Source organism: Telopea speciosissima, chromosome 8 (genome assembly GCF_018873765.1).
Source record: "Telopea speciosissima isolate NSW1024214 ecotype Mountain lineage chromosome 8, Tspe_v1, whole genome shotgun sequence".
NCBI classification, from domain to species: domain Eukaryota; kingdom Viridiplantae; phylum Streptophyta; class Magnoliopsida; order Proteales; family Proteaceae; genus Telopea; species Telopea speciosissima.
The window spans coordinates 64,047,027-64,070,351 of record NC_057923.1 but is presented as its reverse complement, the minus strand read 5'-3'; the positions used below and the strand labels follow the sequence as shown (position 1 = coordinate 64,070,351).

The 23,325-nt window shown below is 38.5% G+C and overlaps 3 protein-coding genes across 3 annotated transcripts; 2 read left to right on the top strand and 1 right to left on the bottom strand.

The window, feature by feature from the left end:
• Positions 1 to 5,688: 5,688 nt before the first annotated feature.
• On the top strand, positions 5,689 to 10,813 carry LOC122670886 (probable receptor-like protein kinase At5g18500). The gene is given in 10 exon segments (XM_043867906.1): positions 5,689 to 5,777; positions 5,853 to 5,908; positions 6,104 to 6,778; positions 6,884 to 6,988; positions 7,434 to 7,556; positions 7,656 to 7,826; positions 8,021 to 8,150; positions 9,558 to 9,770; positions 10,337 to 10,423; positions 10,426 to 10,813. Coding segments are annotated over 8 exon segments (1,560 nt in total). The 5' UTR covers positions 5,689 to 5,777; positions 5,853 to 5,908; positions 6,104 to 6,128; the 3' UTR covers positions 10,507 to 10,813.
• A 699-nt stretch (positions 10,814 to 11,512) lies between these two features.
• Positions 11,513 to 13,410, bottom strand: LOC122670884 (pentatricopeptide repeat-containing protein At1g26900, mitochondrial-like). Its single transcript, XM_043867904.1, has one exon. The coding sequence runs from the start codon at positions 13,323 to 13,325 to the stop codon at positions 11,577 to 11,579; it is 1,749 nt and encodes a 582-aa protein (XP_043723839.1). The 5' UTR covers positions 13,326 to 13,410; the 3' UTR covers positions 11,513 to 11,576.
• Positions 13,411 to 14,147: 737 nt separating this feature from the next.
• On the top strand, positions 14,148 to 19,915 carry LOC122670883 (hydroxyproline O-galactosyltransferase GALT3). Its single transcript, XM_043867903.1, has 8 exons — positions 14,148 to 14,412; positions 14,652 to 15,593; positions 16,385 to 16,623; positions 16,741 to 17,019; positions 17,508 to 17,636; positions 18,279 to 18,455; positions 18,548 to 18,655; positions 19,361 to 19,915. Exons 2-8 carry the CDS (start codon positions 14,819 to 14,821, stop codon positions 19,565 to 19,567), a joined length of 1,914 nt encoding a protein of 637 aa, XP_043723838.1. The 5' UTR covers positions 14,148 to 14,412; positions 14,652 to 14,818; the 3' UTR covers positions 19,568 to 19,915.
• The last annotated feature ends 3,410 nt before the right edge of the window (positions 19,916 to 23,325 follow it).

The window sequence follows — 23,325 nt, the reverse complement described above, 5'->3', positions numbered from 1 at the left end:
GTTAGCCAAGAGTTTTGCAATAAACCGATAAAGAAAAGAACTCATAGCAATCAGATGAAAATCACTGAAGGTCGATTGCACATCACCCTTGGGAACCAAGGTCAGCCTGGAAAGCTTCACCTGCTCAGGAAGATGAAGGTTGGTGAAGAAATCCCAAACAGCTCTACACACAGCATCACCAATGACAGGCCAAACTTTCTTGAAAAAGTACGCTCCAAACCCATCTATGCCAGGAGAACTATCATCATCTGCTGAAAATACCACCCCCTTGATTTCCTCCGCAGTGAAGTCCTTCGTGAGGTTGACACCATCAACAAAATCCAGAGATCGATTCAAAGGGAGGTCAAAAGGTGAACAAATGACTTGAGGAGAACCCATGAATTGATCCCCAAAATGCCTGGCTGCCTCAACTCTAATCAAATCCTCATCTTCAAGAAAATCCCCATCAGCAATATGAATGGCACAAACCCGATTCTTACTTCTCTTGGACTTCAAGGCTCTATGGAAAAACCAAGAATTACGGTCACCAAGCATAAGCCAACGTACACGAGACCGTTGCCGCAATTCTGACTCCCGAATATTTAACAAATGCCGAAGCTGTCCCGAGAGAGACCTTTCCCTATCCACAACAAGTGGGTCAGGGGGTGAGAGCTGCAAAAGGTCTTGCAATTCATCAATTTGTCTAGCCAGGACCTCCACATGGTGATCAAGATGATGAAATGTCCGCCAACTCCAATGCTTAAGTCTAAGCTTAAGCTGATGCAATTTACCAACCAAATAAAAAATAGGAGAACTAGAAGACGGCTGGTTCCACACCTCTTGCACCAAAGGAAGAAAATCCACGTGATCAGCCCAGTGATTATAAATGAAACCAACATATCTGAACCAGATTGTGACCTTACCCAACCCATGTATAAATTATGAGAAGAGGACAAGTTTAATAAGCATCTCAGTCAAGGGCACACAAGGGTTCTAAGAAACTTTTTTTTGGTAAAACATAGCTACGAAGCTTTATGGTTGTTAACGTACACATTCATTAGTAAAAGATATATGGTCATAAGATCGTTGCGTGGTGGTGTAGTCCTCTGCACCAACATAAGGGCAATGAGATCTTGGGAAAAAGAATGCTGCTTGGCAACACCCTGCCGCCCCCTACATTCTCACATGGGGCACTGAAAAATGACGGCCACCACCACCCCACCCCTCCTCTTGGATGCCTATTTGCACTCCCATTGGTTTCCATGTTAACACAGGCCACGTAGCTTGATAGCGAATCCCTTTTCATAATGTTTTATTCATTATTTAAAAAGAAACGGAAAATAAAACTACAAATATGAAAAAGACATTAAAAAAATACCTAATTTCCCTCCACCCACCACAAGGAGGGATAAGGGTACCAAGAGAGTGTTTTGGAACGTACTAAGACCCTGGGATGGTGGGTGAACCGTCGTCTATTGGTGGAGGAAAACTTTAATCCTTAAAAAAAATCTTTAAGACTCAGAAACAATTTTCCAAATATTTTATTAGTTGACCTATGCCAAAACTATGATCATTACAGATGGCCCAGAACAGAAAATCGAGTTAATTCACCGAAGTCAGATCATTATGTCCGTGGACTCAATGGTGGTTAGGTATAAAAAGGCCATAAGCTATTTGAAGATTAAACATCCAAACAAACACCAATACGTTGATCAGCATCAATTATTATGTTTAATTTGCAGGGCTTGCAACTTGCATTATTTTGTATGTTTAAAAAAATATAAAACAAGACCGCCGACAATTATTCCCAATAGTTTCCTCCATTTGCAACAAAGAAAAAAAAATAAAAATGGCGATATGCCCTATGACTCATGCTTTACACTCTTTTATGTTTTTTGTAATTTTTTGTCTATTTTTAAAGGGAGAATATTTTCAGTGCCAGGGGCGTAGGCTAAGCCCAGACACATGGGGGTGGGTGCAATGACCATCCTGTCCCCTGAATGGCAGGCCCATGTGTTTGGGCGCAGCCTACGCTATGACACAGAGAACATGAGCCCATTTTTTAATTAAAAAGAAGGATCAAAACGCGAGCATGTATATTGGCATCTTATTCACCCCCTCCAAAAAAGAAGAGGAAATAGGCGTGTCAATCGGTCTGTCTGGTCGATTTTTGATATATTATTTGGCCAACCTGAAACCAAATTATTAAAGGAGTTTTTTATTTTGTTCTGATTTGATGTGGTTTCTTATCGTTTTTTTGTTTTCGTACAATTGAGTTTGGTCGCGTTTTTGGGTTTACATGTATACACAAGCAAATTAATGGAAAAATTATGGTTTTTGGTTTTTATTAGGTTTATATCAGTCCAATCTTGCTTATTTGAAAGGATATGTGCCACTTGACAACTCAAATTGGATTAAAACTTAACATGTGAGTAGAGGACATTGGATCATGTTGCTCAGTCTGGATTAGAATATGTTCAACCTTATTCATATTTTGAAGATGTAATTAACAAAAGGAGGAATTTACAAAAGAAAGAAAGGTGGAGAGGAAAAAACAAGACAGATGATATCATTTAATCACATGTGAGAGAAGCTTATTTACTTTTGTCGCACCTCATTGTTGTACTCTCATATATTGTTTGCAAATAGAACCCTTTAAAAAGCTTGTTTATCTAGAACGTTTTATTAAACTCTTCAACCTCGAATTTATAATATCCTACTTTCAACCTAACTAATAAAAGAGAAGGAAAATGCTCTTTGAACCTAAAGCGTCCATTGTGTCTCCTTACATACATGATTATATTATTTTTTTTTTAAGTAAGAGAAAAAATTTATTAAAACAAATAACGTGAGAGGGTGTAGAGTACCTTGCTAGCTTAGAGAATCATCTTCATAGACAATAAATAAATAAAATTAAAGTTCAACATCTTGGAGGCAAAGTATAGTGGTTTAGAAAGTGACAAAGGGGAAGGAAAACTTTCACCTACCCAAAGTTTAAAAAAATGGAACTAGGATTTGAAGATTCATATTTAAATCAACTAATATTGATCGGATCAGAATCGACCAGATCGAAAATGAAATATAATTGACAGAAATCAGCTTTGATTGGTCATAAACTGAGCTCGATTTGAATCAATCGATTCATCGATTTGATTTCCGATTCTTAAAATGGTGTTCCAAAGTCGTACCTTTTTACTTTTTTTTTTCTTTTTCTTTTTTTTTTGAATTAAGATGATGGTACAAAGTGTCAGTTAGACTGCTATAGCTATTTTGCTAAATAATTGTAGGGAGAAAGTTCTTTGTCCGGGAGTGTGGCCTATGCCAGCACTCTCATGAGTCTATCTCTCTCTTCTCCATTTGAAAAGACACCTTTGCCCCTTTGTTTTAAGGAGAAGAGAGATTAACACAAGGGAGTACTGGCATAGGTCACACTCCCGTCCAGAAAACAGTTTCCTATAATTGTGACTCCCACTCCATTATCACAACTCATCCCCTCAAACAAAGGCTGGAACCAAGCCAAAAGATGTGATGAGAAAGGTTTATTGCCCCTACTAGTTGTCTAGATAATATCTTTAATGAATTCATATAATATCGAAATACTCTATTTGTTTATATTTTTATTAGATAAAGAAGGGCAATAATATTAAAAATAAAATAAAATGTACGTGAATCGTTACATATAGTATTATAAAAAAAAATGTCATAATTGTTTTATCAAAAAATAAAATAAAAATCATAGTTGTTACATTAGGTGTTAGGGATATTTGCATCAAACAAAGAGAAGGTAAGGCATATTGTCGTCTATCTATATACTTTATTTCTTTTTTTTTTTATTATTAATCATAGTTTACTTTTTACAAAAATAATAAAAAGAATAAAATTTATTGAAGTTTCAACCGTTCAATTCTGTTTTTTTATAATTTTCATATGGCTCTTCATTCTTTACCACTTGACCAACTCTATTTCGTTTCTTGGGGTTATCCGCCCAAAAAATTTGAACCTCATCTAATTAACCACGTTGCAATTATTGGTGATAGACTATATAAATTTTTGGGAAAAAAATTATCAGGGTTGCTGGGATATCTTTTTCTTTCAAACATGAAATGGCCTCGTTGCTCTCCCATGCATGATACTATTTTGACACAATTCGTTGGTGTGCTCCTCTATGCTGCCTACTCAAAAAACGCTCTCCTAAATTTTTGTACGCTAGTACCTCTTTATGTCTAGTTATTTTCTTCCACAATAAAAGTATATGTTATTCATAGGAAGGAGGAAATAGATGGACACAATAAGGCGTTAACGTATGCTACACAATATAACATCATTCTCTTCCCCAATTTGAGTAAGAGATCACTGCTGAATTGGTCATGTAGTCCTTGCAACAACACAGGGGTTAATGAGAGTGTGCACAACGACATTAACACACATGAGATTTTTTATTTCAGAAGAGAGTGAGTGATAATTTCACGCGTTCCTATGTCTAAGCATAGGAACCACGTGACAAAGTAGACTTCTTTTTCACATAATATAAATATGAGGTAAAGAACGCTACTTGGTCACGTGGTTAGAGTGGCTCTTGCACGTATACACAATGCCATCCTTGCTCTCATGGAAAGTACCGCCCTACCCCCATGGAAAGGTAAAAATCCCACCCAACTAGTCAGTCTATATTTACGCACACACTCCCATGTTTGAATTGAAATTGAGATACTAATGCAAGTTCTTCCCTTTTAGATCGCATAAATTCATATATAAAAGAGGTTAATAATAATTATTTTAAAATTGACTATTTACCACTTCATAAGAGATGTTTCAAAAATATCTGTAATTGAAAAATAGAAATATTTGCACAAGTTATAAGCGACCACTTTTTAGAAAATCATTAGAGAGAATTCAAGATTAGATTTTAATCCTTTGGTTGTCAGGGCGCCGACATTAGATCATTCTCTTTCTATTTTTCTGTCACACTATTCGTGACAGTTGCAATTTGTAAAAGGGTACTTCCGTAATTCAAAGGAAGGATAGGGGGTGGAGGTGCAATTGTGATGTTTGACGGTGTTAGATTTTGGTTTGGTATCCAGTCTGTTTCTTTGACTACCGACCAACTTGAGAATTAATGGATTACATTCCTTATTCGTCATCAAAATGATCCAAATCTGTCTTACTTTGATCGTTGAAACATATCTATTATTATTGATTGTTAGCTTCTATAAGATATTCAGAGATTATATTCAAAAAGTCTTATTAGAGATTGAAAAAAAAAACACAAAAAAAAAACAAAAAATGGCAAAATTCAGAGTAAAAGCTCAAATAGTCCTTTTTTTTTTTTCTGGGTCTTTCAGAATTATAAATTTCTGATAACCAGTCATCATCAAAAGAGAGACATTTATTAAAGAAATCAAGGGAAAACCCAGGAAACCTTCCAATTCCATGCTTCTGTTTCACTGTTTGTAAGCGTGAGGCATCTCTTTGTCAGTTGTCACCTAACACTGATTACTCCATAACTTCTTATTATCCCTAACCCCACCCCACTACGAATACTGAATTCCATGTCCCAGTATTTTCTGCAAATACCTTCTTCATCGACAGTTGCGTATTATTGTTGTCATCTGGCGTTAGGGTTAGCGTTTTCAGGTAGGAGAAGGTGTGGTATCAGAAAGCTACCTCTGAGCTTAGATTCAAAGACCCATTAGTACACAACACAGAAAACCCGGAGGGAAAACCCAATTCAATCGCATATTTATCTGGTGTTTTTCACAGTGAGGTTGATTTGGACTTCCTTTGGGCTTCTCTCAACATGGGTTCCTGCATTTCTATGATCAGAGATCCGGCGTTAAGGTGGTTCACTTATTTGCCCTTTGGACTCTTTATGGAGAAGAGGGTTCAGAGATCTATTCTGTGGAGCCTTTTCTTTTGAATCCCGTCGCAGGTACCAGATTGATCATCTTACTTTAATTTTAGATTTTCAGTTTTGTTTCAGGAAGATGTTATATGACAGGGTATCGGAAATGGATTATTTTGGTTTGTTTAATCAATTTTTGTTATCCTTAAACTCCTGGAATTTTCTTGGTGGAAGGGAAAAGAGTGGAAGCTCAGGCCACTTTTCTTGTGTTTTGTCTTGTAGGTTCCTTAACGTCGGTGAAAGAGAAATGGCTAATCTTACTGCTGTACTATCCCAGAAAACGAACATTTTTGGTCTCAGGGTTTGGGTTTTAATTGGGATAGGTGTGGGTGTATTTATTGTAATCATTCTCTCTGTGCTATCCTTTTGTCTTATTTTACGGAGGAAATCCAGAAGGTCCAAGAATAGACTTCCCCTTAGCCAAATCCCAGTTGTTTCAAAGGAAATTAAAGAGGTAAGGATAGACCAAGTATCAAACCATGAAGGGATTATCCTCACTGTTGATGATAAATCCAGTGATAAAGAGTCAGACAAGGTTCTGGTCCATTTAAATGTGGCCAAAACAAAGAATGGAGATAATAGCAGTCAATTGGGCTCATTTCATCATATGGAGAAAGATGGTGCTGGGTTTCAATCTGGAGAAGAAGGGAATTCTGGAACACATGTTGTCCACAGACCTACTTCTTCATATCACATTACTGCTCCATCACCTCTAACTGGCCTGCCTGAGTTCTCTCATCTTGGTTGGGGCCACTGGTTTACATTGAGGGATCTAGAGCTTGCAACCAACAGGTTTTCAAAGGACAATGTCCTTGGCGAGGGTGGTTATGGAGTTGTCTACCAGGGCCAACTGATAAATGGGACTCCAGTGGCAGTGAAGAAACTCTTTAACAATCTGTAAGTTCAAAGAATATATTGCTGTATTCCCAATTGCATTGTGTTCCTTATTTCTTATTTCAAATTGTCTGTAGCTCATATAACGTATTGGATACTTTCCTACAGAGGTCAAGCAGAGAGAGAATTTGGAGTGGAAGTGGAAGCTATAGGCCAGGTGCGACACAAAAATTTAGTTCGCCTACTGGGGTACTGTGTTGAAGGCACTCACAGGTATGATACTTTTTCCATGCTTTTGAGGAACATGGCCACCATTCATTGGTATACCTGTTGATCTGTCTGTCCGTCTCTCGACCTCAACATTTATATGTCTATATCTATTTATATGTTATATGGTAGCGAGGATACTTTTTATGTCCATGAAGTGCCTTCGTCTCCTCAACCCCTTTCCTCTCTACTAATTTACTTAATACTTTGGAGAATGAACTATGCACTGATGTTACTTTGGCTGTTCTAGAATAACTACCTTGAACTCTTTGTACCAAAACCGCTCATATATGGGAACACCACCCTATACATTCAATGTTACTTTGATAGACTATTTGGACAAGAATGCGGACCAATATTTCTGCAAAATGAATGAATTCACCTACAGATTCGTATGTGTGAGTGATTGGTCTGGGAATGGTTCTGGTTACATTGTTTTAAATTTTTTTAGGTTGTTGGTTTATGAGTATGTCAACAATGGGAATTTAGAGCAATGGCTTCATGGTGCTATGCGTCAGCATGGGTATCTTACTTGGGAAGCCCGCATGAAGGTTCTCCTTGGCACTGCTAAGGCGTAAGTTGATTCATTCATATATGAATTTGTGGACTTTATTTCCTTACATTTTGATTTCTTTTTCAATTTTTTTTAAATAGCATTCCATTTTTGCTACAGGCTTGCTTACTTGCATGAAGCTATTGAGCCAAAAGTGGTGCATAGGGACATCAAGTCCAGCAATATATTGATTGATGATGACTTCAATGCTAAGGTATCCGATTTTGGGTTGGCTAAGCTGCTGGGTTCTGGGAAAAGTCATATCACAACCCGAGTTATGGGGACCTTTGGGTATTTAAAACTCAACTTTACAAGCTTCATGTTGTGGATATTTTATGCAATTATGCTTATCAGTGCTTTCTGGTATTTCTTTGGATGAATGTCAATGTTTTTAAAATTCAATTGAGAAGTTGTGAATGCTATGAGTAGAGGAACTCTCTCTCTCTCTCTCTCTCACGCATATATATTTTCCTTTAATTTTCTAGATATGTGGCTCCAGAATATGCAAATTCAGGCCTTTTGAATGAAAAGAGTGACATTTATAGCTTTGGGGTCTTGCTTTTGGAAGCAATTACTGGAAGAGACCCTGTGGACTACGGTCGCCCTGCCGATGAGGTATGTTAAACGGCTGTAGAGGTAGTTTTACGGGATTTTGTTGTTCAGCAGCCATATGTGTATGCTTCTGCTATTGGATTAGGGAATATTCATGAACTACGATCATAATTATTTGAAAATTTTGATTTTCACTTGATCTTGATGACTTTTCAGCCTTCTAGTCATTCTTACAAGTTCAGTTATTTCATGAAATTTATCGTAAATCCAAATTCATATCTAACCCTGGTTCACTCTTAGCTACATGAACTCCATTGATTTACTTTCTGAGCATCCATAAGTAATAGATGGTTTAACTCTCTAAGGCATTTTGCTTCCTTCTGATTAGCCTTTGGCTAATGCTCCGATCAGTTTCTATACATGCATGGACTCAGACTTCCCATGTTTGTCACTGCCCCACGCTCAGCTGCAGGCATATCCACTGGTCACAAAATCCAACTGAAAACCATGAACTTCGGAAAATTTGCAGAACTGCTCTGTTGGTCGAACCTCTGTCACTGTTAGCTGAGAGACTCTCCTTGCTGGAACTGATGAGACTGTCTTTGCTGGAAAAAACAATCCACATGTGAAATGCAGACTTCCTTTGCTGGAGAAACCAAAGCAAACAATCCATCACTGCCATTTCTGTTAATGTTGCTGTGTTTCTCTGCAGCCAGGAGGATTTGAGTGATGTTAAGGTGTTGCAAGAGATCTTCTTGTTGTTAAAGAGAGAGAGGTCATCGACAACTCTGAGCAGATCAGAGATTTTGGCTGTGTGAAATCCAAAACGAAATCCATCCATGGCCAGAACTTCACATGACCAATTCTCTAAGTTTGTGGCCTGATTAGTGGGTCATTGCTGGGGAGAGAAGTGGCAAAGCCATTAAGAGGAAATGAGGAGATAGAGTTCCATTTTTGTTTTTTGGGTTATTTTATTTTATTTTTTTTAACCTTTTGAAGGGTATATTCTGACCAAGATTGCTTACTCAAGGAACTGATTGAAATAACTCAACTCTTTCTCTTCTTGATGAAAATGGTCTGGTCCAGCACTCATGCTCTTAGGAATTTTGTTTTGTTGATAATTTATTAAATCCTCACCAAACTTAACTAGAAGGGATTGAACTCCACAATATATATATCCCTAGCATCTTTGTTGGATTAGTATATCTCACCAGCTCTCTACTTCAAGCCTTCATGGATTGGTTGTATCATTTTGGGGTTTTTGAGTTCACATTGGAAAAATTCAAGCTCAATTTAGAGACTTGAACCTTTCATAATGTTGCCCCCCCCCCCCCCCACCCAAAAAAAAACAAAAACAAAAACAAAAACAAAAAAGAAGCAGGGTTTCACTTTGGTTTGATAAGTATGTTTTAACATTTCATAAATATTGACATCTCAATCTCTCTGAATGTGATTTGGTGGCACTTGCAGGTGAATCTGGTTGACTGGCTCAAGATGATGGTTGGCAGTAGGCGCTCTGAAGAAGTTGTGGACCCAAATATTGAGAGAAGGCCATCAACTAGGGCCCTCAAAAGAGCCCTTTTGACTGCTTTACGGTGTGTTGATCCGGACTCGCACAAGAGACCAAAGATGGGCCAAGTTGTTCGCATGCTTGAGTCAGATGAATATCCTATACATCGAGAGGTATGCTTCTGATGTGATATTTCAAATTCCTTAACCATGGAATTTAGCAGTGGTTTCACAATCATAGGAATTATCTCTGCAATGCTTTTATCTTTACCAAAATCATTTTCAGAAAATGAAGTGATTTGACACCCTAAAAAATGATCCAAATACAAAAGGGCAGAATTTTAAAAGCATCCATTTATGGTACATGACTTCTCAAGTTTCAGACCTGATTAAAGTCTACCTTTTAGGAAACAAGTCTGTATCAGACATGTATCAATACTTTCATTTATGTAGATATCTGGGATTCATGTATCAATATTCTCCTCCGTAATTCAGTGTTGATTCTACATTTTTGCCTTTTTATCTCTCTGGGTGGTTCATATCTAATCCAAAATGAATTTGTCTGTCACATTTCTTGGTTGCTCATTCCCAAAAATGGGGAAGCCCAAAACACTAATCTTTTGTCGTAAAGTTCAAAGTTCCATTGCCTGTTTTAGAAATGCCAGGCATATTAGTAAGAGTTATGAGTTATACTTCCACTCAGCGGCTCTGAATGATGACTTTGTTTTGAAAATTCCCAGGATAGAAGACACCGAAGGAGTCAAGCAGCGAGCATGGAGGTTGATTCACAGAGAGAAAATTCTGACACTGATAAAAGTGACTATGGATTTCAGATCTGAAAGCAGAAGGAACAAGCGGATGTAATTATAGCAGTGACCATTTGAGAATTCAAGGGATATATAGAAGGTAATACATACATTCTTTGACCACCTCCATTATTGAACTTTGCCTGTGTAAGATCAGACAAAGAGGGAAGTATGGACGATCAGAAGTGGAAGTGGAATGTTATTCGCTCTTGGGCGACTTGCATCTTATGTGTAGATTTTGGAGAGGAGATTGTTTTGTGTGTGAAGGATGTTACAATGAAGAACCCAAATGACCATTGGTGTGTACAGATGTTTGCTCATGGAGTTTTTTTATAAAATCATTGTGCTGTGAAAATGATTTTTTTGTGTGTTATATATATGCATATAAGCTTCTGTTGGTGTTGATGGAAACGGTTGGCAGAAGGTTTAGCGTGCTCTTCCTCCGCCTTATTGTGTTTGGGTCCAGAGCTCAGTGGGAAATAGCAGTCTATGCCTTAAATTTTGTGTCATACTAGGTTGGTCTTTCAGTTAGAAGTTCACATTGGGAGCAATATCCTGTACCACATTCTAACGTGTATTCTATCAAATGGTAGTTCTTCATTGATTCTTAAGAAACGTACAACATGAAGAACAAAATGGGCCATCACTTAGAAGGCTCCTGGATTTAAATTTCTATAGCACAAGCAAGTTACATCGACATAATGAGTATAGGGATGTAAAGAAGAAGCTCTGTAATGCTCTACACATGACAAAACAGTAGGGAGAGCTCTACTAGCATTCCTTGTGTTGCTCTAACTATGGGGTTTCAAGGGAACGCAAGAGCTCAGTGTTGCTGTGTAGTCACCTCTATTTGTGCCTCCAGCTAAGGACTTATCGCATTCCTGCCCTTCATGTGTCATCCATCGAATCGTTATCCTCTCCTGTCCGCTGCCCGGACAGGACCGTGCTGTCCCCTCACATGGGGGGTGCGAAATGACGACCTACTCCTGACTGAACACACTGCTCGGGTGAGGTTAAGTCGTCATTTCGCACCCCCATGTGAGGGGACAACACGGTCCTGTCCGGGCAGTGGACAGGAGAAGAAAATTCGTCACCCACGCAGTTATTTTTTTGCAGGGACCATGGGGAAAACTTGGGAAAGCTCTAAATGATAATGAATTCAACAACTATCTTCTCATCCTAAACCATCCACCACCTCAATTGAACTGCGACCTGTTTCTTTTGGAACCACCTTTGGTTCCTCAACTTCCATTCTTGCGACATCAGACCACCGCCCTGCCATGGCATAAGTGCTCAACAGAAGGATTGAATCAGTCGGGTGTTCATCATTAAACTCAATCAATTCTCCCTTGACACTTTCCCCCAGTTCAATATTACCATGGACCCGGCACGCCGCAAGTAATGCACGCCAAGCTGTAGCATCCCTCTCAATGGGCAAGCACTTGATCAGTTTGTAAGCTTCCTCCAACAACCCAGCACGACCCAATAGGTCGATCATACACCCATAGTGTTCAATCTTAGGTGACAACCTATATGTTTGAACCATCCTCTCAAATAACTCCTTCCCCTCGGCCACCAGGCCTCCATGGCTGCAAGAGCTTAACAAAGCCAAGAAGGTGACATCAGTAGGCCTTACTTCCTCCTTTTCCATCTCATTGAAGAGCCGAATGGCGTTTTTTCCCTGGCCATGAAACCCATAACCTGCAATCATCGCTGTCCAAGTTTTCACATCTTTACTCGTCATCCTATGAAAAATCTCAACAGATCTCTCTAGGAACCCGCATTTAGAGAACATATCTATAAGAGCTGTACCAAGAACAGCATCCAACTGCAGTCTTTCCTCTTGTATATATTCATAAACGGAATGACCCATGTCAAGAGCTCCCTTAGAGGCACAAGCCCCCAGCAAACCAGCAAGTGTGGCCGAATTAGGTTTCACTCGATCAAGTTTCATCAGTCGTAATAAAGCTAATGATTCTTCTAGTAGACCATTTTTGGCGTTCCCGTCTATGATGCAATTCCATAAAACAATATCTTTCTCTCTGAGCCCGTGAAATGTCTGCCACGCAGAATCCATGCATCCAGTTTTAGAGTACATGGTTATGGTAGCAGCTACCACTTTTTTGTCAGCACAGAACCCACACTTGATGCAAGCAGCATGAAGAGATTCTCCTCCGAGGAGATCACTTGTTTCACCACAGGCAGACAAACCACTCAATACCGTTGGGGTGTTGACCTGAAAACCTGAAATATGCATTTCCGCAAATAAATCCATTACTACAGTCGGTTGAGAAATATGGATATAGCCATCCATCAAAACGTTCCAAGAGACCGAATCTCTTACTTGAGGTAATTCATCGAACAACTGATGGGCGTCTCTAGTCCTTCCGCAATCACAGTAAAAATGAAGGAGTGTGTTCCTCACATTGATCAAAAACTCGTACCCACACCGAACAACAACTGCATGAATCCCTAGGCCGGTTTGAAGGGCTAATTCGCGAGCACAAGATTTGAGAGTGGAGATGAAGGAGAACTGATCTAGCGGAATTCCCAGAGCCCTAATGGAGTTGAAGAGTAAAAGGGCTTGTTGGGCATGTTCACAAATCGAGTAGCCTCTCAGCATTGTGTTGAACATGAAGAGATTGGGGTTCTGGATCTGGTTGAAAATTGAGGCGGCATAGTCCATGTCGAGGAGTGCGCAAGAAGCAAGAAGTTTGCTCACAGTGAAGGGGATGACGTCGAGTCCAGTCTTGATCATGTGGGCATGGATTTGCGAGGCTTCTGAGGTCTGATTGCATGATTTCAATGAAGGAATTAGGTTTTCATGATCCAAAGAAATGGAAAAATATTTTTGGCAACGAATGAAGAACCGGAATCTGGAATGTTGCCGCCAAACCAAATTAGTAATTAAGGTTAAGATCATTAGCCCCAAGTGTTACACAATTTTTTTGGCCGTAATGACTGGTTTTATCGCTAATCGCTCTGTTGTTTTTCTGTCGTGCATTTCTCCCAACACTGCTAATAATTTTCCCGCCTTCTACACCACTGCGCTCTTCGTCTATGGTGCTGTAATTTGGGTATTAAGAACTGGAACGGAATGGACGGTCAAACCAGGTTTGATTGGTTTGGTCTGGTTTGTGTCCAATTTCGATGGTTCGATTGTCTTATTCTGTCACTATTAATTATTGTCAAAGCAATTTAATCATTTTTAAAAAAATATGGGTTTATTAGTAGTCAAATCCAAAATTTATAATATAAAATGAATAATTTGATATTTTACATCAATCAGTGGAGTCCATTATGTATATGCAAAAAGTTTTGTGCATCAACCTCCAAGTGCATGATTGCGCACAAGGTCGTCAGATGGTGACAATCGATTGATCAAAATGACCAAAAACCCCTTATTAAATTTATTGATGTTCATCATGCGCAAACAAGAAAAAAAAAATTCATTAAATTTAATTCTATTTTAGCCCATATTAGGCCAAGTAGGGGTGTTCATTGGTCGGTTTTTGATATTGAATTGAAACCAAACCTATAAAGATTCAATCCGATCTGATCCAATTTTTATCGATTGGTCCAACCGGTTCTGGTATTATTAGCAAGTGTATCTGCGGTGTGTGGGCGATAGCGATACCATCCCTAAATGCGACGTGGCAAGTAACATCCAAATGCGCCGTTGCCGGGTAAATGCTTGCACAAATTATTCGAGAGATGCTGAGATCTCTTTCCGGCGAGTATCCAAAAAAGTTGCCATAAGACACGGGTGCGCATGACACTCGGAGCGTATCCTAGTAGGCTTATACAGTAGTAAGCTGCTTCGCAGTGGTGGAAGTGGAAGTGGAACAGCAGTAGTTAGTGAGCAGTAGACGATGAAGTAATGGCGGTGCACCGAATCCCAAAAAGTTGCAGGGATCGACATTACTAGAGTTAGTGGGAGAAGCAGAAGACGAAGAAGAAGAAGAAGAGCTTGAAGGCTTCTACTTCTCTACTGCTCTCAGATTTCAAAGGTCGGTTTAGTGTTAAGAAATCTTTGAGATTAATTCTTCTAGCAACATTGGCAGGATCTCGAAGCTTGGAGAGCTTCTGTCTCGATGGCCTAGATTTCAAATTTTCGTCTGTCACTCTCATGGTCGTTCACCATAGAGTAAAGACCTTTTTTTTCTTCGTGAGGTGGGTATATCTTTATCATTTGTTGCCGTTGTGTTACTTCATTTTACTTTCACCTTTTTCCTTCTTTTCCTGATAGCTCTAAACACAGAGGGATCCAGATCTTCTCTGTTTTTGTTTCCCTTTTGGAAGCATATACCGGGCTTGTTTCGTTCTGGAGGGAATTGAAGAAGACAATTTAGTTACCTTCGCGGGGGAAGCTGTAGTTGGCATGCTCAGTAAGTATTTGATTCAAGAGAGTTGATCATGAAGAAGTGGTCTGGAGGCATTTTGATCATCGTACTCGCTATGGTTTTGGTTCTTCGGTACAGCCTAATGGAAAATCAGTCACAGAAGCACTCTGCCTATAGTTTTTTTAGAAACCATCCAACCAATAGTTCTCATTTAGAAGACAAAGGTGCCATTAAGCCTTCGCAAAAGCAGGAAATACGAAATCGTCTGAAGAGGCCTAACCTTATTAACGTTGAAGGACTGAGTGATCTTTACTCCCCGACGAATTTTTCAGTAGAGGAATCCAGGTTCATGGTTGTATGGGCTCAGATGCGCTTCCTATTAGCTAGGTCAGATTCTTTGCCTGAAACAGCTCAAGGGGTCAAAGAAGCTTCCAATGCTTGGAAGGAATTGTTGGCCACTATTGACGAGAAGTCTTTCAGGTTTATGAATAGTAGCGAACCCAGATGTGATGCTGAAAATGAGAACTGTCCTTTCTCTGTAAGTATGTTGGATAATACAATATCTAGTGATGGAGTTGTCCTCAATTTTCCTTGTGGGCTCGTCGATGGTTCTTCCATTACAGTGATTGGCATTCCTGATGTACATCGTGGGGGCTTTCAAATTGAACTTATAGGTTCACAACTTAAAGGGGAGCCTAAGCCTCCTATTATATTGCACTATAATGTTACTTTGCCAGGGAATAAACTGATAGAAGATCCAGTCATAGTTCAGAATATGTGGAGTACCGAGTCGGGGTGGGGCAAAGAAGAAAGATGTCCTGCTCGTGGTTCCACTAGTAACCTGAAAGGTTTGGCATTTCATTTCCCGCTACTGCTTATTCTCTGGAGCCCTTCAGTTTTATGTTATTTGTAATAATTTGTATGAGGTGTATAACATTTTTTAATCACTAGTTTTGTTTCTAAGTAGCTAACTTCCCTTACGAATACTGGAATGTTGAATATAGAAATTTAGAGTGGGTGACTTGTTACAAACAAGAAACTCTTCTCAGTAAAGAAGTTAACTCAGTCAAGACAATTGCATCACATCCAATCTTCTTGTTTTTCTAAAAGGTTAAATATATACTGAAAACTCAGGGAAACACTCTACATCAGTTGGTTGCTTGAATTTAATTGAATTGTACTCTTGACCAAGTGGGATACTCAATGCGGATCAATTATATGGTCCCCCAATAAGTGAAATCCTCCATGACACCAATTGTCGTTTTTTCATTGGAATACCTTATTCCCAAGCCCATCTACTCTCATGACACTATGAAGTTAATATTGTCTTGTTGGGCCCAAAGTATCTAAATACTGCAGGAAGTGCTCATACATTTGTTAATTAAAGGATACAGATGCAAATGTTTTGGTTGGCATGACCCTAAAAATGCAAATGCCTCGATAACCACATTAGTACTCTATGGTTTACTTTCTGTCTCTTCCATAACCAGTAGATTTTGAGTATATTTTAAGCAAAACATGACAAATTCTAAACCTGTTGTTTATATGTCTTCTTTATTGCTTCTTGATTTTTACTGGATAGGGTATTATATTCCTTTCAATGGAAGTTCTTTAACTAATCTTGGCTGACATCTAACAGTTGATGGACTCGTTCGATGCAATGAACAAATCATAAGAACTGTGGTTGGGGAGAACCTTGGTGGGATTCAGCCTAATAGTAGCAAGAGAACAAATGCTTCTGAGGGGACTTCCCAGATAAGCGTTGTTAACTTCCCATTTGTCGAAGGAAATCCATTTACTGCCACAGTTTGGGTTGGTTCAGAAGGATTCCATATGACTGTGAATGGAAGGCATGAAACATCTTTTGCATACAGGGAGGTAGGTGACGCATGTATGTCTAATCATAGATCAAGTGACAAGGCTGGTGCATACATTAGAATTCTGCAGTTTTAGGATTTGTTTTCCTTATGATTGATTTTATCTCTTCCACTGCAGAAATTTGAACCATGGTTGGTTAGTGGAGTCAAAGTGGCTGGTGGTTTAAGTCTCTTATCTGCGCTAGCTAATGGTTTACCTGTTTCTGAAGATCTGGATGTAATTGGTGATGCTGAGGACCTGAAAGCTCCTCCAGTCTCTAAGAAAAGGCTTAAACTTTTGGTTGGAGTTTTCTCAACTGGAAATAATTTTGAGCGCCGAATGGCATTGAGAAGGTCTTGGATGCAGTACAAAGCTGTACGTTCTGGGGATGTGGCTGTCCGCTTTTTTGTTGGTCTTGTAAGTGATACATTGCAGTTCAAGAGAGCTTGATGTACTTCAGATTGTTGAATAGTTCAAGGTACTAGATTAAGATTTGGATCTGCAATAAATGGAACTTTTAAACCCAGTTGTTTACTTGATAAAAAGATTTCCTTCAATATCTACAATTTCTCCTGATCTTTACCATAGACAATTATAGGCTGTCATCATTCTCCACTTCTGTTAGTCATTTATGCAGCGAAAAGAGAGACCTATGGTCTTTCCTCAGTAGCTACAGTTTCTCCTGATCTTTATCAGAAAGAATTTTACATTGCTTTTTCTTTACTTCCACTGGTTATTTATGGACTGAGAAGAGAAAGCTTTGGTATGAGTCTGTCCATTATTTATGGAGTCAATCTGACTTCGCCTGGATCAATATACTTGTGATGCTTTTGCAACCAACATTCTATTTTTGTTTTATCAGAAAAGCTGTTGAACTGACGACTTCATGCTTTCCAAATCTGCAGCAGAAGAATAAGCAAGTCAACATCAAGCTGTGGAGAGAATCTCAATTCTTTGGAGATATCCAGCTGGTGCCATTTGTTGATTATTATAGTCTGATCACCTTGAAAACCATTGCTATTTGCATCCTGGGGGTATGTCATTCAAATTTTAGCTAAATGGGTGACACTTCCGTTTGAAGTTAAAAAAAAAAGTGAATTTATGTTTTTAAAGGGTCAATATTCATCTGAGTTGATTTTTTAACTTTCATATTTTTTGTTAGTTTTATAATTTCCTAAAACTCAGAAATAGGAACTCCACATAAGGTGCAGATATGGGGTTTGGAATTTGGGTGTTTATGGGGCTGCCCACAAAGACCTAAATTTCAAGTACATTGGGCAACTTCACCCCTAGTTGGGACTGTTGTTGCATGGAAATCTCCATGACCAAAAATCAGCATAGTTAGATAATTTTGGCTGTCTGATCTGTACAGTTATTGACTTATTTCCTGTAATATTGAGTCTTTTTTCGACCATCAAATTTGAGTAAAGTTGAATAGTTTAGATCATCTGACATATTCAAGGAAGACATTCTCAGATTTCTGTTGTAGATATCTTTTAGTGGACCTAATCAGGTTAGAGGCCTCTGTATTTTCATGTGTATGTACACATGATGCCTTTGTACTGTGTATGTACATATGATGCCTTTGTACTTGCTATATATTTCTCTTCAATCATGCAATATTTACTTTTTTTCCTCCTTTGTCAGGTAATAGCATTCTCCTTATGTCTTTGCAGATTAAAATTCTTCCTGCTAAATATATAATGAAAACCGATGACGATGCTTTTGTTAGGATTGATGAAGTTCTCTCTAGTCTTGAAGGAAAGGTCTCTAATGGTCTCTTGTATGGTCGTATATCCTTTGATTCAGAACCTCAAAGAGACAGAGACAGCAAATGGTACATCAATGTGGAGGTATCAATTTTAAGCTTTTCACTTTCAAAAAGAGAAACTTTCGGATTTGAATTAAATAGAAGTTCCACTTTAATGAGGGTTCGATTGTGCAGGAGTGGCCACATGCTTCATACCCCCCCTGGGCTCATGGTCCGGGATATATTATTTCTCGAGACATTGCAAAATTCATTGTTCAAGGCCACCAAGAAGGGCATCTTATGGTAATAATATCATTTATATAACAATAGGAAAAACATACTACTGCAGATGCTTCACTCTGGATGTATCATAGTTTCCTGGAACCTTGTTACATGGCTTTATAGTTTTGTTTTTCTATGAAATATTAACAACTTGTTGCATCTTTGCTAGTCTTGATAATTTGATATAGTACCATTGGCTGTTTTATCTTAATCTTAAAATCATCACCCAAATGCTTCAGATTCAAATATGATCGATAAGCACGGTTTTGATGAGAATTTTGAGAAGAGTGTTTCTCAAAAGCAGAGACAGTTGGCATTATCCCTAACCGAGGCCTGAACAGGCTTGGAGCATGCCTGTTATGCTGTTTAAGCTTTGCAGTTATGCATGTAACTTTGTTTGTAGCCTACATATGTTTCTTTTGGTTTGCCTTCTTGTGTTAGTTTTCATTCGGATAATTAAATGGAACAGTACAAATTTCTAAAAGGACAAGTAAATCGATAAATGAACGGCAACATTTCTTAAGTTGAGACACCATATAATCATGACCATAATTCCCCTGAAATTCTCTATAAGAATATTTTCAATGAATGAAATTTCAAAGATGGGATTGGGGTTTTGATGTTCCAAAGATGGGATCCGTGGTTTAGTTTTTGACAAGGATTACCATATTTGAACCCTCATACTTGGTCCATTAACACTTTCTTTCTTCTTGTGTTGCTTTCAAGCTTTTTAAACTAGAAGATGTTGCATTGGGCATATGGATTGAACAATTTAAGAAGAGTGGCCAGGAAGTGCACTACATCAATGATGATAGATTTTACAATACTGGATGTGAATCAGATTATGTTCTAGCCCATTATCAAGGTCCAAGGCTGGTTTTATGCCTTTGGGAGAAACTGCAAGTACAACATCAACCTCTCTGCTGTGAGTGACTTCAAATGTGGAGTGACGTCGTATGCTACTGAATGACACTCTTTTCTCACTAGGACCCATCCAAGCCAGTTTTAAAGTGAGAGATTAACTGAAACTGGAGTTCCACAGGCAAGGTTTGAAGAGCTTTACTAATATTGTACACTTCTGATTCAACCCATCTTAATTACCCAGAAAGTGTAATTGTTTGATTTATGCTTCTTTTATGGACATACTATCCGATTACTATTTTTGTACACTATGTACTACTGTAGTATGAATCATGATGTTGACTTTCGCTTGTAACAGGTCATCTAGAGATCCCCCAACCCCATCAGGTGCAAAGATCATTTTAATTGATTCTTATTTCATGCTTCCTTTCTGAACTATCAGTTCATATTCTCTCTTCACCGTTTAGGTCTAGTACATACAGGGTCTGTTACAGTGTAAACAATGAAAGTTGAATTGTTTCCAATGGTTAACCTCTGAGAACAGGAATCTACAGGTAAGTGGATGTGAACATCACAGTGGTCTGATAGAGGTTCCATAACCATCCATAGGTTGATGAGAAATCTATGATAAAATTGACCCTTGTCCACCCATGCACATATGAGCTGAGCTCAACCAAGCCAAAGGCCCAGCCTAGTTTATAACTTCAGGAGCTCAAATGTCTCGGACTCAAACTGCCCACTGCCCAATCCGCATGTATCAATTTCTTTTGGGAGGATCTTGGGGTTATATGTGTGAAGGTTTCTTCCCCTTGATAGGCGCCTCTTCTGTTGTGGTTGGACCTTTGGTGATGTAGAGATGATCTCTGAAGAATCTCTGGATCGTTTGGACCAGCAGCAAGGATTGAGATATGGGTATCGGTCTTTGCCGCTATCAATCCGGATCAGCCCAGATTGGTCGGTTACCCTTGGTTTCATTATTATTATTATTTTTAGATGATTTTACCCTTGATTTGATACCGATACCCCAATCAATGACCGGCAGAAGTCCACCTGATCAAGTCGAACGTACTAATTTGCCAGCACAATTCCTAAGAGCTGTAATTTTTCACTTGGGTGGAATTATGCGAGCCATAATTTCGGTTTCAGGATCAAATTCACACGTTTAAGGGGTCTACCATGCCTTAGAAATTTTTCTTTTTCCCTTTTGTAATCCAAGTTCCTTATAAGAGGCGTTTTGGGCGAACTGAAGTATCTTGAAGTTTATTAATAAAAGGGTTATTTCCAAATGCCCCCTTTGAAAATGGCTAAACTTACAGTTGTCTCCTTAAACTTTCACTAATTCCACGTGCACCTCTGTTTTCCAAACTAAGTACCACTATAATCCCTCCCGTTAGACAGATCCGTTATGTTATAACAAAGCCCAGTTTTTTAACATTGATGGATCATTCTGCCCCTTGATAGGATAGAATGACAAAAATGCCCTTATTTGAAAAAAAAAAAAAAAAAAAAAAAACCCTGCAACTCATCTTCCCCAAATCGATTTGGGGAAGATGAGTTGCAAGTATCTTTCAACCCATTTGCAATCATCCCTTGAAACCATGTAATGTCCCCACCTTCACATACACAGGAAGAGGTCCCGATGGGAAGAGATTGAAAGGAGTGAAAAAGCATCCACTTTTGCTTTAGATGGGTCGGTGATTAGGTTTGAAAAAGCATCTTTAATACTATTTCCTTGCAGAAACTCTGTTCCAAGTCCCAAAGGTCCACCTACCCATATTCTTTTTGACGAAGGACAAGATTGGAAAAATATGCCAAAGAGTCTCTCAGTTGCTTCACGGCAAATAGAACTGAGAGCAAGATTGGGATTCAGTTTTTGTAATTTATCTATGAGGATTACTATTATGATCCAGTTAGGAAAGCTATTATACTTTTTGGTGGAGAGGATTCCTAATTTTGAGATCAGGTCGTTGTATTTTAAATCTGAGGGGAGTCAATTCTAGGGTATCTAGGGATTTTGGGACCGGATCATTAGGTTTTTCAGATTGAGGGGAACCGATTCTAGGGTTTCTAGGACTTTTGAGACTGAATCACTTGAGTTTTCAGATTTGAGAGGAGTCGATTCTAGGGATTTTGTGATAGGATTGTTGGGTTTACAGATCCGAGGGAAGCCGATTCTGGGGTTTTTGGGATCGGATTGTTGGGTTTCAGATCTGAGGGGAGTCGTCTCTGTGTATATGAAGGTGGGGACATTACATGGTTGCAGGTGAGTTGCAGGTTCAAAAACTCATCTTCCCCAAACCCTAAACGATTTGGAGAAGATAAGTTGCAGGTTTTTTTTTTTTTTTTTTTTTTTTTTTCCAGGTAAGGTCATTTTGATCATTTTACCCTATCTAGGGGCAGAATGCTCCATCGAAGTTCAAAAACTAGGATCAGTTATGTTATAACGTCTCTGTCTAACAGCAGGGACTATAGTGGTACTTAGTTTGGAAAGTAGGGGTGCATGGGGAATTAATAAAAGTTTAGGAGGACAACTGTAAGTTTGACCATTTTCAGGGGGCATTTGAAAATAACCCTTAATGAAATTGCATTGTTTGTTGTTCTTTCCTGTTGAAATTAGGGTTTTTTTCTACCTTAAGGATTTGAGAGTCATGAGTGCTAGAACGAGATCTAACCTCATACTTCCTACTGTGTCAGCTGTCTTACCTGAAATCTTTGGTTGGAGAGAATAAACCTTCAATTGATAACACAATTATAGTAAAAAACTGAATGAAGAAAAGCCTATCAGTCTCCATCCGCATTAATTTCACAATGCTTGCTGGTGGAAAATACATATAAAACTGATATCAAACATTTTCCAAATCGAAACAAATATTAGTCCGTTTCAGTTATCCGGTTTAATTTGAGAAAGATGAAATCTACAAATCATTGGATTTCTATTTGGTTTAATGGTTTTTGGTTTATTCGGTTAGTTGGTTTGGAACAGACGATTTTTAGGTCCACAACCTAAACGAACCAAAGATTAGTAGTCAAAACCAAAACCAAATTGATTTAAACTGTAGATTTCAGTTTTGATTCACTTTTTACACCCTTAATTGGACACCCAATTTTCTCCTATGGGATAATTTCCCAGATCTACAAGATAAGAAAAATGATTACAAAATCAGAGGATTTACACTTAATTTATATACCCACTGATTTTGTAATTCCTTTTCTTATCCGATAGATCTAAGAAATTGTCCCTATTTTTCTTCCATTTGTCTCCGAATAAAATTTTACCTGGAAAATTTTCCTTGGTAAATTTTACTTATTAAATATAAAATTTTATTGTTGAAACTTTTTCAATATTTTTTTTCATAAAAAACCAAACATTGGAATATTTTTCAACTTTACATGTTAAATTTTTTGAAGTGAAAATTTCCAAGTATAAATTTACACCAAAACAAACTAACCCATTTAGGGAAAAAGATCTCTACTTGGTGGTGTTTTCTACGTCCTCTCATAAAGCACCGTAAGATACGATGATGCTTCTGCGCCCTAAGTAGATACCCAATTGTGCTCACCCATTGGCCCAGACGTTTGTGTAGAGACCAAGCGACCAATCTGTTATTAGTGAATTATTCTGAGATCACATCCCTTGATCCTTTTGATACCCTTTTACTCCACTCCCTAACTCTTACCAATGCAACACCAAACTCTCTCTCTCTCATCCTTTCAAATGTGGTGCACAGTCCAACGCACAGTCAAAGTACATCCGACGATAACCACTGCACTTGAGACGATAAAAATCCAATAATATGCTCTTGATCATCGTTGGTTGCATTTTAAAGGTG

Bases quoted from the DNA above. Each gene is read 5' to 3' on its own strand.
- LOC122670883 (XM_043867903.1), top strand. From the start codon at position 14,819: ATGAAGAAGTGGTCTGGAGGCATTTTGATCATCGTACTCGCTATGGTT. The intron at 15,594-16,384 runs GTTTGGCATTTC...GACATCTAACAG, and splicing joins TTCCACTAGTAACCTGAAAG to TTGATGGACTCGTTCGATGC. The intron at 17,637-18,278 runs GTATGTCATTCA...ATGTCTTTGCAG, and splicing joins TTGCTATTTGCATCCTGGGG to ATTAAAATTCTTCCTGCTAA.
- LOC122670884 (XM_043867904.1), bottom strand. From the start codon at position 13,325: ATGATCTTAACCTTAATTACTAATTTGGTTTGGCGGCAACATTCCAGA.